Source organism: Moschus berezovskii, chromosome 6 (genome assembly GCF_049115385.1).
Source record: "Moschus berezovskii isolate FMDL1 chromosome 6, NW_MosBer_1.0, whole genome shotgun sequence".
Classification (NCBI taxonomy): domain Eukaryota; kingdom Metazoa; phylum Chordata; class Mammalia; order Artiodactyla; family Moschidae; genus Moschus; species Moschus berezovskii.
In genome coordinates, this window is record NC_142465.1 from 73,485,954 (window position 1) to 73,499,431 (window position 13,478).

General features: G+C 46.7%; 1 protein-coding gene across 2 annotated transcripts in view; it reads right to left on the reverse strand.

Moving 5' to 3' along the window:
* APPL2 (adaptor protein, phosphotyrosine interacting with PH domain and leucine zipper 2) overlaps nt 1–13,478 on the reverse strand; it is a 53,580-nt gene that overhangs the window by 12,986 nt on the left and 27,116 nt on the right. For both annotated transcript variants that reach the window (XM_055395861.2, XM_055395860.2), the window contains exons 6-14: nt 12,148–12,189; nt 11,972–12,030; nt 10,885–11,031; nt 7,672–7,754; nt 4,270–4,428; nt 2,665–2,853; nt 1,189–1,231; nt 1,040–1,096; nt 851–939 (exon numbers count right to left, since the gene is read on the reverse strand). In XM_055395861.2, the coding sequence (XP_055251836.1) occupies nt 851–939; nt 1,040–1,096; nt 1,189–1,231; nt 2,665–2,853; nt 4,270–4,428; nt 7,672–7,754; nt 10,885–11,031; nt 11,972–12,030; nt 12,148–12,189 (868 nt within the window). The remainder of the gene's footprint in view (nt 1–850; nt 940–1,039; nt 1,097–1,188; nt 1,232–2,664; nt 2,854–4,269; nt 4,429–7,671; nt 7,755–10,884; nt 11,032–11,971; nt 12,031–12,147; nt 12,190–13,478) is intronic.

Consider the following 13,478-nt stretch of genomic DNA (forward strand, 5'->3'; position numbering starts at 1 on the left):
CATTCTGAGCTTTCTGACAACTTTCTTCTGGAATCACTGGACAGTACCCATAAAACACTTAACAGGGTTCTTCCTACCATGCCATTGAAGATGGGTGCCTGATACACTCATGATTTAACTCACCCTTTGATACCACGCTTTCATCAGCATAACAGATAAATTAGCCTTCTATTATTTAACCAATGGAAAATCCCATTTAGATAAAGGGTGGCATTCCTAGAATAAATCCTAATGCAGCATTCAAAACAGGAGGATAGCTGTCCATGTGAAAATGCTCACTATAAATGACAACAGCAAGTAAAGGAAGGGAAGACAACCAATGTATGCAAACAGACAATAATAATAATTGATGGAATAGTGTGAGTTACAGCAACAATTATGAAAAAAAGTAAAAATATGAAAAATATGTATGTGAAACAAACGCACATATGAAAATACCACTGTATATGCTGATAAGGTCTGCAGCTATAACATGGACACACAGAAGGTGATTTTCTTCCTTATTTCAAAAAATTTTGTTTTGGTTCCGTAACTGTTGATACTGATACATATGAGGGGAGAACGCCTGACTAGCAGACACTCAATGCACATCCTATTTGCTCAGGCTGGAGCTACATGGACCCGGGGAAGGATGCTGATGTTGAAAGCAAACAGCTTTGAATCCTGGCTTGGCCCCTCATCTGTGGTGTGACCCTGAGCAAAGTGTTTACCCTTTCCTGGTCAGAGTTACTGCCTCTGTAGTACAGGGCTGAACTGGGAGGTCTGGAAGGATGAAATTTCTAGTACATGTGAAATTCCTAATACAAAGTTTGGCTACACAAAAGCTACTTTTCTTTTGTCCTTTAGTTACCTGGGGCATGGACTTTCTTGTTTTTTTGCAAAGCTTGTAATTGGAGTCACTGCTTGGAGAGCCGTCTGATTCAACTTGATGGCGACTGCCTAAAAATCCACAGGAAGACACACTCAGGTCCAGGAGGTGGATGCTTACCTTTCACACTGAGAAAAGTGCTGAGATGCAGGTGGGGTGGCTGTGAATTACCTCTGGGTTGTCAGTCAGGTAGATCTGTCTGGAGATGTTGTTTATTGCACATATCCACTGCAGAGGACATTAAAAAAAAAAAACAAAAACCTTCTGAATCCCAAAGTCACCCACCACACACAACAGAATGAAACAAACAAAATCTTTACCTCTTCATTTTCCTTTCTGCTTTCTGCCTGGAGGATTATTCCCCTGAAATAAAGTACATCTAAGTAAGTGCTTCCCAGATCTCTGTGACAGACATACTTCCCTCCCTTGGGCCTCAGATTTCCCATCTCTACAGTGAGCAAGCTGGACTCAGACCTGCTAGCCCAAGGTCAGGATCCTGCAGCGTGGACCATCTTGTGGCCCTGCACAGATGATCCAAGGTAGCCAAAACTGTGGCCTCACCACTCCTCCAGCCACACCCAAAGAGGAACCAGCAGCCATTCCACACCTTCCTAAGAACTGAATATCTGCATGCCATGGACTGGGAGTAAGACACAAGTTAATACTGCCCTATTTTCATTAAGGCATTGCTCCTAAAAGGACTCCACACCTGCCAGTTCCTGTGTTCCTCATCTCATCTCTGGAACATGGATCATATCCCTATTTCTTATCTCAGGGAATTGAAGCCCAGAGGAGTTTCATAACTGCCTGGGATTGTGACTAGAATCCAGTATCTTCATTCCCAAGTTATTTCCCAACACCCAGGGAGGAAGGATGATGTCTAAATATGTTCTGCCATTCTGGGAGAAGGGATGGTCTACACCATACAACACTGCCCCCCCGCCCCGAGAATCTCAACTCAGAAACCCAGTGGAGAAAGGAAATGTAAGCAGAGCAGCTCTGAGCACAGGGCCACTCCTCCCCACAAGCAGGTGAGGCCTAGAACACTTCATGGGGCTCTGGACTCCGCGGAGCAGTTTCAGACCACTGCTCCAAGTGAGAGGGGATCCCGCTTAGACAGGGTCTACTGTGATGATGTAAGGCTGCCACTGTATAAGTGTATGGTCACTTCTGGGCCCAAGGTGCACAGCAGTATGTGGGGACAGCGTGTTAATGAAACGACACTGCTGCAGCCGAACGTCCTGCTCACATCAGTTGTGTCAGCTGGAGAAGTGGACTCGTCAGGCAGGCACCCACTTTCCCCTTCAGCTGCACAGCCAACCCCCATGATGCGGACACAAAGGCTTGTCTAGTAACAGGAAGAGCCTGGCACCACCCCTCTCTCTGAGTCTCTACTGATTAACAGCTCCTTCCATCACTCTCTACACATGTAGGTCACCCCTTCTCCAAAGCCACAGACAAATCCTCCCTGGGACTTCTTTTTTTTGGCTGCATGGCATGCAGGATCTTAATTCCCTGAACACAGATCCAACCTGCACCCCCAGCAGTGTACGCATAGAGTCGTAACCACTGGACCTCCAGGGAAGTCTCCTCCCTGGGACGTCTTATATAAGGCAGGCTGGACTCCATATGGTCCCATGTCCTTGCTTAAAGAGAACATAAAACCAGCCTCCGGAAAGGTCGATATTACCCAGAGCGGGGCCTGCCCCGAGGAGGGCCAGCACGCAGTGACCTAGGAGGCCCTCGCAGAGGCACACTCACTGCCCATTCCTCCCACATAAACCCGCGTGGCCTACGCTTTTCCATTGGGAGTGGTGATCTGGAAGCAGTATCGTCGGTCCTCACAGTCCACCGCCATCACCGAGCAGTTGTCCAGGTCCTGGATCAGGCCCCCGGCCACAGCGCCCCTGGGCTGGCACATGAGATTCCCGCCTTGGGTGAAGAAGTAGAGTCTCTCCCAGGTGGTGGAGACCAGACCTGTTTTACTGTGAGAATTGAGTTGTGAAAAGCCCGTGAGCCCTAGGAAGCATGAACAGCACCTCAAGAGTCTTGCTGCCTCTTTATGGGTATTGGTAGTGTTTTAGAAACAATGGGTTTCTTGACATTAAAGCAAAGTGCTGTGAAAAGAATTCAAGTGCAAAGACTAGCAGGGGAGGGACAGTGCAGCCTGAATGAGTGGGGAATGACAGACTCTGCTGATCCCAGGGCCAGCTCCAGGATGTGTGCAGAGCACCTACGCCCCTGCAGCCAGTCGTTGCTTCTCAACCCAGTGTTAGCCAGCAGACACTGAAAACCTGGAAGACCACCTCTCTTAAGACTCAGAGCTGAACTGCTCGAAATCTAGTTATAGAGTTACCAGGGTCACCTCAGCCCACAGCACATACCCCAGAATCCTGGGTGCTTTTTATCAGACTGGGTTTTGTTCCAGCTTAGATGATACTCTTGTTTTGTGGGCTGTTTACAAGAGAAAAATCCAGTTCCTGGCCAGTAACACCAGAACCTTGTGGAATTTTCTGTACAGAACTAAAGGAGATATGTGGCTTGTGATCTTGACAAGCTTTACAGACTTTTGATGAGCTCTACCCTGGAAGGAAAACAGCTGGCAATTCTTCTTCATACACCCTCCATTTGGGGGGGCATCGAATATATTTACTTCATTCAGTGTTTACTGAGTGGTGACTATGTATGGGGCACTAGGTTTCCTGCCTCAATAATTACAATTTCCAAAAATGGTTAACAGCTAACACAGCAGTGCTTATACCTGCTAGGAATTACCTCAGTTAATCTTGGTAACAATTTTATGATGTAGGTTCAATTTTCAGCTCTATTTGACAAACGAAGTGACCGGGGGCCCAGCCAAGCCAGGGCATCTGAACAGTGGGAGTTCACCACTGCACCTGCTCTGCTCTTAGGCACAGGTAAACCTGAGTGTCTCTTTCATTTGAAACAGGCAATTGGAAGACCTGAAGGTTAAATATGAGATTCAGTCTATAGAAATCTAGATGACTCTGAAAAGTTCCTGGCCCTCAGACTCTGGCCTCAGTGCTGGGTCACTGGCACACTGCTCTCACCCTCTGGGGGGCTGGGGAAGGGCCTCAGTGGTCTAGGATGATGCCCGGTAAGAGCAGTCCACTTACAAACGGCCCTGGTGAGCCGGAAGGGGTGGCCTGTGGTCTTTGAGTCCATGTACTGGGTTCTTACTCACATGACTGTTTCAAGCCCATCTCTCAGCGCAGTTTGGGACCTGGCCCAGGTCCTGGGTCCCAGGCAGGAGGGGTGCCTGGTGGGAGCTCTTCCCCACCCTCACACACCCCCACCCTTTGATGGGGCACGTAACAGGTGCTCTTCAGCCACTGCTAGGGAATACAGTTTTCAGAAGGAGGCGGGCAGAGCACTCTTACTTTCTAAGATTAAGGTAACCGGCCTTCTGGATGAGGTTCCTGTTGATCTGGGGCGCAGCCACATCGAAGTCTGGGGTGTAAACAGCTTCATCGAGAGAAAGTAATTCTTGTTGGGATGCCCTCATCTTCTCTGCTTCCACTTCGAGCTCCACCTGGATGCTTGAGACAGAAGGTGTCAGGTCAGTCACTTGTCACAGCAGATGGCAGAGCCTCCCCATGGCTTCCTGCCTCACACAGGGTATACAAATCTCCGCCTGAGGCCCTGAAAGCTGAAGACCACAGGGACTCCAGTTTGTGTTACCCAAAGTGTTAACAGGACTGCTATTTTCAAACAGAGCATAACTGAATAGCACTGGGTGAGGTCTGAATCCAGGTAAGCAGTTACCCTGCTGACATAGTGGTGTCCAGGCTCAGAACTACCAGTGTGAGTTTGAGAAGGCAAGCCCATCCTCGGGAGCCACAGGTGCTGGCAGCTGTGGAAGTGCCAGAGAGGCAAGAAGGAGATGGCCGTCATTCACGCACCCACCTACCCGCCATCTAGGCAGGAGTGGAGACGGCCACTGGAGACTGGAAAGCAACTAGAGCGCAAACACAAAGGCAAGGCCAATGCTTTTCCCTTGGGTGATAGCTACTCAACTGCCCAGAGATGGCACGGGCTAGTGGGCCATAGTTTGCCCATGGACTGGCTTTCATTTCCTTGTGCCCTGAAGTGTGGAAAACCTGGAAGCTTTACCTTGAAACAAGCAGTTGCCCTTTCTCCCCGATAAAGTGAGGCCCCAACAGCTGCCACACCCAGTGAGGACAGCCTGGGTTATAAAGTCTTAAACATAATCTGCCAGGATGGTCCCTCCACCCAAGAAAACAAACTCTGGAGCATTGTTCCACTTCCCCACTGCAGTAAGGAGACAGGACTGAACTCCAGTGTTGATTTCAGAAGGAAGCCTGGGGGCCAGTGAGTCCAGGGTTTTAGAGTGAGCTCCTCAACATTTCCTTTCAAAAGCCTTCTGCAGGTGAGTGAGCTCGGGCTTGGTCATTCCATGTCTCCTCTTAGAGGTTCACAGTGTCTACTGCCTGGGTCTTGTGTTTAATGTCGCCCTGATACAAGCAGTCAGTCTGAGTTAACTTTGGCTGTTTAGACATTTGAATGGAATGCCTGGGGCTCCACCAATGAACCTCATTAGTTTAACCTGCCTGTCACTGCCAAGGCTGAGAGAAAGAAATGAAGGGAAAAAAATTAAGCGGTAAGGATGTAGAAAGAGGAAGCCAGACGTATACAGAACCTCGTAGGCTCATCAGCTTTTGTGAGAAGCCTCTGAAGATCTCATGAAAGGTAAGCATGCTTCCCCCAGAAAAGCCCTCATGTGAGTCTCATTGTGCACACAGCTGCAGGGCGCTGTCAGGAACTGCCCCTCCCCCGCCCATGTGGACGCAGGCGCAAACACTCTGAGCAACACAGGAGCTCAGAGAGCAGGGGAGAAAAGGCACCACCTTAGAATGTTCCTTTCAAAGTTTTGTTTTGTTTTACAAAATCATGTTTTATTTAATTAAAAAGTGTGTGTGAGAAGGAACCGATAAAAAAGGCTGAAGTGTTGTCACTTGGAGTAGGGATTAAAAGCAAAGCCCCTGGCACCAGGGCTGGTTTGAAATACCACCCATGTGGGTTCAGGCTGGGTTCTGAATCCTCTTCACACCTGGATGGGAGGCCAGGTGTCCATCTCCTGGGGAAGCCCTGCAGAGCCCAGAGCTGCCACGAGACACTGTTCCCTCGGCCTCTTGGGTGGGCTGGCTGCTCATATATGGCAGTGCAGCAGCAAGACCCTTCCCCATAGGCTGGCGGCGGGGGGGGGGGGGGCAGCAGTATTTATCTACTCACCAGAAGAAAACGTAAGGGATACGAAAATGAGAATTCTTAACTGAATGTTTTCACTGTTCGAACCAGGATGTTCTGGGGCTCCCGGGTTCAGATGGGAACCCTACCTGCTGCCTCTGTAGCAAAACGCCTCGTCAGGCAGCAGAAGCGCAACTCACAAAAGTAGACCCAGCCCTGGGGAGCAGGCTGTGTGGCCAGGGCCCAGTCACAAGACTGGGAACAGCTGGTGCCCTGGTGACATTCAGAGAGACGCTGACAAGCAGAGGACGCGAGCACTGCAGCGTGCCGGAAATGGGCACAAACGCCCTGCTGTCCCTTAATATAAAAATCCAGGCCACGAGAAAACCCTGCAGCACAAGTAGTTCTCACAGAGACACAGAAAACCATGGGATTCTGAGAGTTAAGGCAGGATGAGAGAGGCGGCGAGAGGTAAGGGAGGGAGCGTTTTGCAGTGACAAGTTAACGGGCTCCCTATTTTCACTTTCTCCTGACATTCCCAGGGGTTCACAATCAAATTACAAGGCAGGAAACTGAACTCAGATTTCACAAACTGCTTTTTAGCATAACTATAAATTTAACGTGTATCCAGCAATCAGAGGAAAAAAAAAAAAAAAACAGTTCAGGGACTTTCACGAAGGAATATATGCTTTCCTAAACCACAACTCTCCCCGTGTTGCCCAAATAAATTCTGCTCCTTGGCCTTTTAAAAATACTTTGAAAGGCAACATCCTCAAGAAAATGAACAACACTCATTTTTCCACACAAAATAAGATCCTATACTTATATTTCTATTCTGTACACTGACTTATCAGTTATACATCTATATATACAGAGAGACAACATTTCTATATTCCAGGAATCATGAGGAGTGCTCAAGCAACCGCACGTCTGTACTATTAACGAAATGAGCTTGGCGTTGGTGGTGCCTGGGCACCTTCCATGAGCTCGCTAGGGGACACTGATGACAGGAAGCAAGGAGACTCAGAGCAGCTGCAGCCTCAATTAAACGTGGGCAGGACGGTCTGCATTTGCAAGGCTGAGCTGCAGTTTGTTAAATGAATTTTAAAAAGGCTTAATGTCTTATTTATCTATTTGTCATTCACAAATGATGCTGAGTTTCCTGAAAAGCTGCAGCACTTCTGGCTGATTGATAATCCCATTAGCTCTCAAAGAAAAACGCAAGCCATTCTTCTAAACTGGACTCATAAGTTTATAACATGAAACTTGAATATTAACAGAAGATCTTAAGAAGAGGAACTTGGACTTAATGGGAAAGTACCCTTGTGGATGTTTTAATTTTTGTTCAGAATTTGTACTAGATAGGATTCTGGCTCCATACAAGTCAAGAACTGCAGAAATCATGATCTTCCAAGCACACCACAGCGAAGAGATGGGTGCCGTCTCTGAGCGTTTATGGAGTGGAAGCAGTCAGGGTCGGGGGCTCTGTGGGGCCCTCCCCTCACCTTGCAGAGAGACTGACTCAGGAGAAAAGACAAACGGCAAAGGAGATTCAAACCAGAGCACAGCATTACCTTTGAACCATGTCTGCGACGGAGGATAAGAAGCTGTCCATACTCTGGGAAAACATCTCTGCTCCCTTCTTAAAAAAGTTAATCTGAAAGACACAATTATGATATTCTGAAAACTGTCTGGGAAAGATGACTGATAAAACTCATGAAATGTGAGCTTGACAGCACCAGGGCGGTTGACACTAGCGGGCCCTCCTGCCCGCAGCACTGGCTGCCTTCCAGCTGAGCCCCACCTCACCAGCCGAGAGTTGCTCCCAAAGCCCTCAGTACATCGGTAGAGGGAGGGGGATGAAGCCTGCTAACTCACTGAAAGGCTGTGAAGACCAGAGGTAGTATAAGTGCGTGGTACATACCCCCCTCATCAATAACTACTACTGATAATTATTTAGATATTATCATCTGCCTTTTTCCTGTGTGAATTTAGAGTTATCTCTTCAGGGCCAGTATTAGGTCTTATTCACCTTTGAGTCTCCAGCAGCTAACATGGCTGCCAGCTTGCAGAAGGAAAATGGGGCTGAAGATCCTTAAAAGGCCCTTCCAACTCTGACATCAACTTAAAGGGGATTGTGCATGAGGACACAGCAGGGCTGTGGCATTGTGTAGGTGCTGGACACTGGGGGCGGGGCCCTCCTGCTCCCCAACATTCTGATGTGGAAGCAGGTCTTGCCTGGGTGGTGGACATGGAAATCAACCTGTCACCTCTAAGAGGCTAGGAGGTGTCATTGGTACAGTTCTGACATCCTCACGCCTAGCCCCCCAGAAACCCTGGGGAGGCACATATACCAGTGTTCTTAGTTCTCATGGTACAGAAACACGATGCTCAGGGTATTCCTAATGCAAGGAATACCTGCAGGGAGATGCCCTGGCTCCATGTTCTTGGATCCATACAGAGATCAACACTGTAAATGCCATTCTGAGTCCCAGAAATGTTAAACATCAAAGTCTGTTAAATGAGCATTCTACATTTCTGAGGGCACAGCATGAAGGTGGCTTTTCCTCTGCTTCCCCACCCTGAACTCCTTGGAATTGATACTCTAAGTCCATACCTCAGCTCCTCTACTATTCTGTAAATGCCGAGGGCAGAGGCTCATGCAGTACTTTAAACAACCTGATGGAAGGAAGGCATTTGCCACCGGCTTCTACAACCACATGATGTACGACTCACTCTGTAAATACAACTTTTTGTGTTCTCATGTACCTATACACAGATTAGAAAACCTCAATCTGTGGGTAGGCATCAAGATTGAATCATGGCTTAACTGGAAACTTGCTTATTGAGGGCCAGAGAAGGAAAAACTGGAGTCAAACCACCTTCACTAAAGTGGGTGGTGCTGAGAAGTCTTATTTGGTGCAGCATCATCCAAAGACCTCAGTTCATGGCCCTCTGTGAACAGCAGAAGTACTGTGGTCACATGACCATCAGCTACCAAAGCAGAGGCTCCGTGGGCAGTGGGTGCAGAGGGCTGATGGAGGCAGGAGGACAGCGAATGCTTCAGATTCATCCACAGATTCACGGTGTCAGACAACAACCTCGTTTACAGGAAGACAGTTTTTATCAGAATTTAAAAGTCTGTGGGGTGAGACTTTCATCCAGCCTTCTGTCTGGAAATCTGCATACTTTGCATATAAAAAATGAAACATGCCATCCTCAGTCCTCAAAAACGATGCTGCCACCACCCAACAAGGATGGTGTGCTCTGCTCTGCCTTCCCAGGTGCAGGGGCTACACCAGCGCTACTGCACCCGATGTCTTGTCTTCCCCTCTGCGGCCAGGTTGGGAGATGTGCTGGAATCCTTGGCCGTGAAAGCCAGTGAAACCAGCCAGTATCAAACCCATCCTTCAGGCCTTGTGAGGACCCTCCTCTGACCAACCCAGCTCCCCAAGCGACCCGTCAGGCCTGGAGCTGTTCATCTTTCTGAGATGCTGAGTCCGGGTCCTTCCCTGACTCGGGGCCTCTAACTGAGAAGGAATTACTGCTCCAAAGGCAAGAACTGCTAATCAAGGAGGTCAGATGTAAGAAGAGGTATTAGTCAGAGACAGCAAGGGAGTACTGGCATTCTCTAACAATGCCAGGACAAGGGCAGGGGCAGAGGGGCAGTATTTAGCAGAAGAGGGGAGGGCAGCAGACTGTGAGTGAGCATACACGAGTAGACACACGTGCCCTCAAGGATTTGCTGAGGACTGGAGCCCACAGCTGGACAGTGCTAGTTTTTGGTTTAATCAAGCTTTACTCAGCTGACACACAGATTATATTGCTCTAGTTAAATATTACCTCCGAAGACATAAGCTGACCTTACTGTCCCCACCACTAAACAATGTAACAAACATATTGAGAAGATAGCTGAGCTTAAATGTTTGAAGGTTCTCTCTTATTCTCTTTTTGAATGAAACGGATATTTTATTTTTGGGAAATATATGTATTTTTTAAATGTATTTTAAAAATAATAGATGCTCACATATAGGGTTTTTTTAAGGTTGCTTTTTTCCTTAACGTTTTGCTTCTTCACATTCCCTTGTGTCCCTAGAAGGTTAACTGAGAAGATTCCCAGGTGTGTTTCTCACGTGCCCAAGTGAGGTTTTGGAGCCAAACTAAGTGGGGCAAACACAGGGTAGGGGTGGAGAGTGTGAGGGCTGGTGCCCCAGGTCAAGGCCCCATCCTGAAACTGTAGCCTCCCTGCAGACAGTGTTCAGTAGCCCGTGAAATGGGAGGAAGAAGCTGGATCAGTATTCTACAGAGACTTCATCAGGCAGTGGCAACGTTTCCCCATGCCCCAGAAGCTAAGGTGCTGGCAATAACCTCAGCAAGGTTATCTTGGGAGAAGAGCCCTTCCCACACAGAATACAAAGGAACATGCAGAGTCCTGGGTTGCAGGCCCAGTTCCACCAATCTGGGAGTCAGAGGCTTCTCAGAAAATTGGACCAGTCCTCGCTTTCATTGGAATCAGACACAAAGGCCATGCCGGTTCCTCCCCTTGGGAGTCCTGGGAACGGGCCATTGTTTCCTGCACATACAGCCTAACAAGTTCAGCTACTGAGGACCCAGCCCCTCTGGAAGCTCTCCAAATGTTGCATCTAGTAGCTTCCAGGAAGGCTGTGCGTCTGTGTTTCCTTCTCTGATGATGTTTCCATGTCTCCTAGGGGCTTCATCAGCAGAACATCACGCTGTTCTCCACAGCTGGTCAGGTCTGAGGCCTCGGAGCAGGGGGACAGCCCTACCTGTCCATGGGCAAAGCCCAGCATGGGCTCCATCATGGCCACACGCTTCCTGTACTGCAGTGCATTGAGGGCACAGTAGTACTGAAGGGAGGAAAGGTGCTGTTTTCGCCGGGCTGCGGCCACCTCCTTCACGATTTCAGCCTTCACCTGGTGAAGAGGGGAAAGGAAAACCAATGGCAAGCTGTCTAAAGCAAGCGGCAATTCTGTACGAGCCGGCAACTTCAAAACATGTTTGTTTATTCATTAGTGCGATATTTGTGCAAAAAGGTTCTCCCTCAAGTTTTTAAAACGTCAAATTAAAAACACCAAAATTAATGGTGAAGACAAGACTTTCTGCTGGCAGCACTACAAAGAACTACAATCTTTTAGGAAAACAATACAGCAGCGTGCAATCAAAGCCATAAACATTCTGGTTCACTCATAAGACTGTATTCCCAGAAAATCGTGGAACGGAAGTGAAAGTTATATATCTGAAAATATTCGATATTCTCTATGTGTGTCTGTGTTAGTCATTTAGTCATGTCCAACTCTTTGTGACCCCATGGACTGTGGCCCGCCAAGCTCCTCTGTCCATGGGATTCTCCAGTCAAGAATACTGGAGTGGGTTGCCATTTCCTTCTCCAGGGGATCTTCTTGACCCAGGGATTGAACCCGGGTCTCCTGCACTGCAGGCAGATTCTTTACCATCTGAGCTATAGGGAAGTTTTCCTGATATTCTCTATAGCAGCTAAGAAGCTGGAAAGCATGAGTTAAAGAATCAGAGTCTAAATCGAGGGCAAGGAGATCAAGTGCCTGAGTATATATGAGTCATATAATCATATGAGGTATTAAGCTTCAGTTAGAATCATTACATGATTATCATTTTACAATGGTTCCAAGTTCATGTTTAATAAACCAGTTTAAAAAGCTAGAACAGAGAAGCAGAAGTCTACTTAAGAGATTCAGAATAAATATTTTTTAAAATCCATGTGTAGGAAAAAAAAAAATTCATCAGGACACCCTCAATGCCACAAATTCAAAACAGGAAAACATAAAAGGAGCTTAAATAAATGAAGTGAAAAATAACATGGAAGGTAGGTTTTCTTACCTTTTCATTCTCCTTTTTTTTAGGAAGTCTACTATATTTTGCCATTGAGAGGTCATGCTCTAAAAATAAACAAGATATTTTAGCACCCAGATGGGTTGAAAGGCAAGAACATTCATTCAGCATCTCTACCCATAGACAAACTAAACCCTTATACCAAGACCAGAGAAGATGCTTACCACTGCTGGCAAGTCCAAAAAGATCCTTTAAAGTGCTTACTTCTGAATAAGAGAAAAGAAACATCTTAAAACAAAGAAAGAAAGTATGCCAACCCAGAGCTCTGTGCTTTCCCAGGAAAATAAAGATATGTACATGGAAGGGAAAAGTCTTCACCAGCACTCCCAGGTCCTGGTGACTGGGGATGCTTGCTTTAATGAAAAACTTCTGAAGCGATCTAGTATACTGTACTTGCAACAAGCCAACACCAATAAACATCACCCCATGTAGGTGCCACACACATCATGTATAAAGACGGCTTAACAAAGTCAAGACCAAAAAAACAAAGTCAATGTTAGAGAGCAATGACCGTCCAAGGTTAAAAACTTAAAAGGACGGAGATATTTAAAAGGAAGCAACACTTTCTACAATTCTAAAATAATCCATTTTTACTTTATCAACAGCGAAAAGCATTTTCACATTTTCTGTTGTTTTTTGTCTCAAAACTGCTTCCAGCTTATAAATTTCTCTTCACACTTTTGTTATTCTTTCTAATATGGGAGATACTTTCTGCCTTTCTATTCTTTAATTTTTCTTTCTTTCTCATCTTTTACTTCCCATTGGAGCAGTTTCAGAGTTTTTTCCTTATCAATATTAAATCACTTGCTTAAAAAACTCTTGTATTATCTTCATTCAGATTATGTACTTATACTGATGGGTAAGCAGGCTTCCCAGATAGTTCAGTGGTAAGGAACCCCCCTGCCAATGCAGGAGACCCAGGTTCAATCCCTTGGTTGGGAAGATGGAGGAGGAAATGGCAACCCACTCCAGTATTCTTGCCTGGAAAATCCCATGGACAGAGGAGCCTGGTGGGCTACAGTCCATGGGGTCGCTGAAGAGTCACTATGACCCAAGGCAAATGCTTCAAATCTCTCTTGGTGTCATCAGAAAAGGATAACAATTTTTTTTGTGAATACTAAGAGACTTCTCTTTTCACTACTACTGGATACTTTTATTCTCTAAAAAAAAAAAATTATCATCCTGGTAAATACTACTACTCCGCAAGTTGAGCCCTCTGGACTAACAAAGGTCACGTCATCAGGGCTGCAGGGCACTCTCAAGCTGAGGTTCCCACCACAAACCTGAGAAACATCAGTCTGACCATACAAGTTGTCAGGGGGGATTCTTCTGTCTCCAAAAGACTTAGTTTGTTTTTTAAGTGACACCCCTACACGTTTCTAATATTTTCATTTAGAGAAAATCTTTTTTTAAAACACAATGAAGTTTTCAGTTACCACTGGATAAACAGCACAGGACAGGACTGTATTTAGGTCTGGGATTTACATGTGATTAT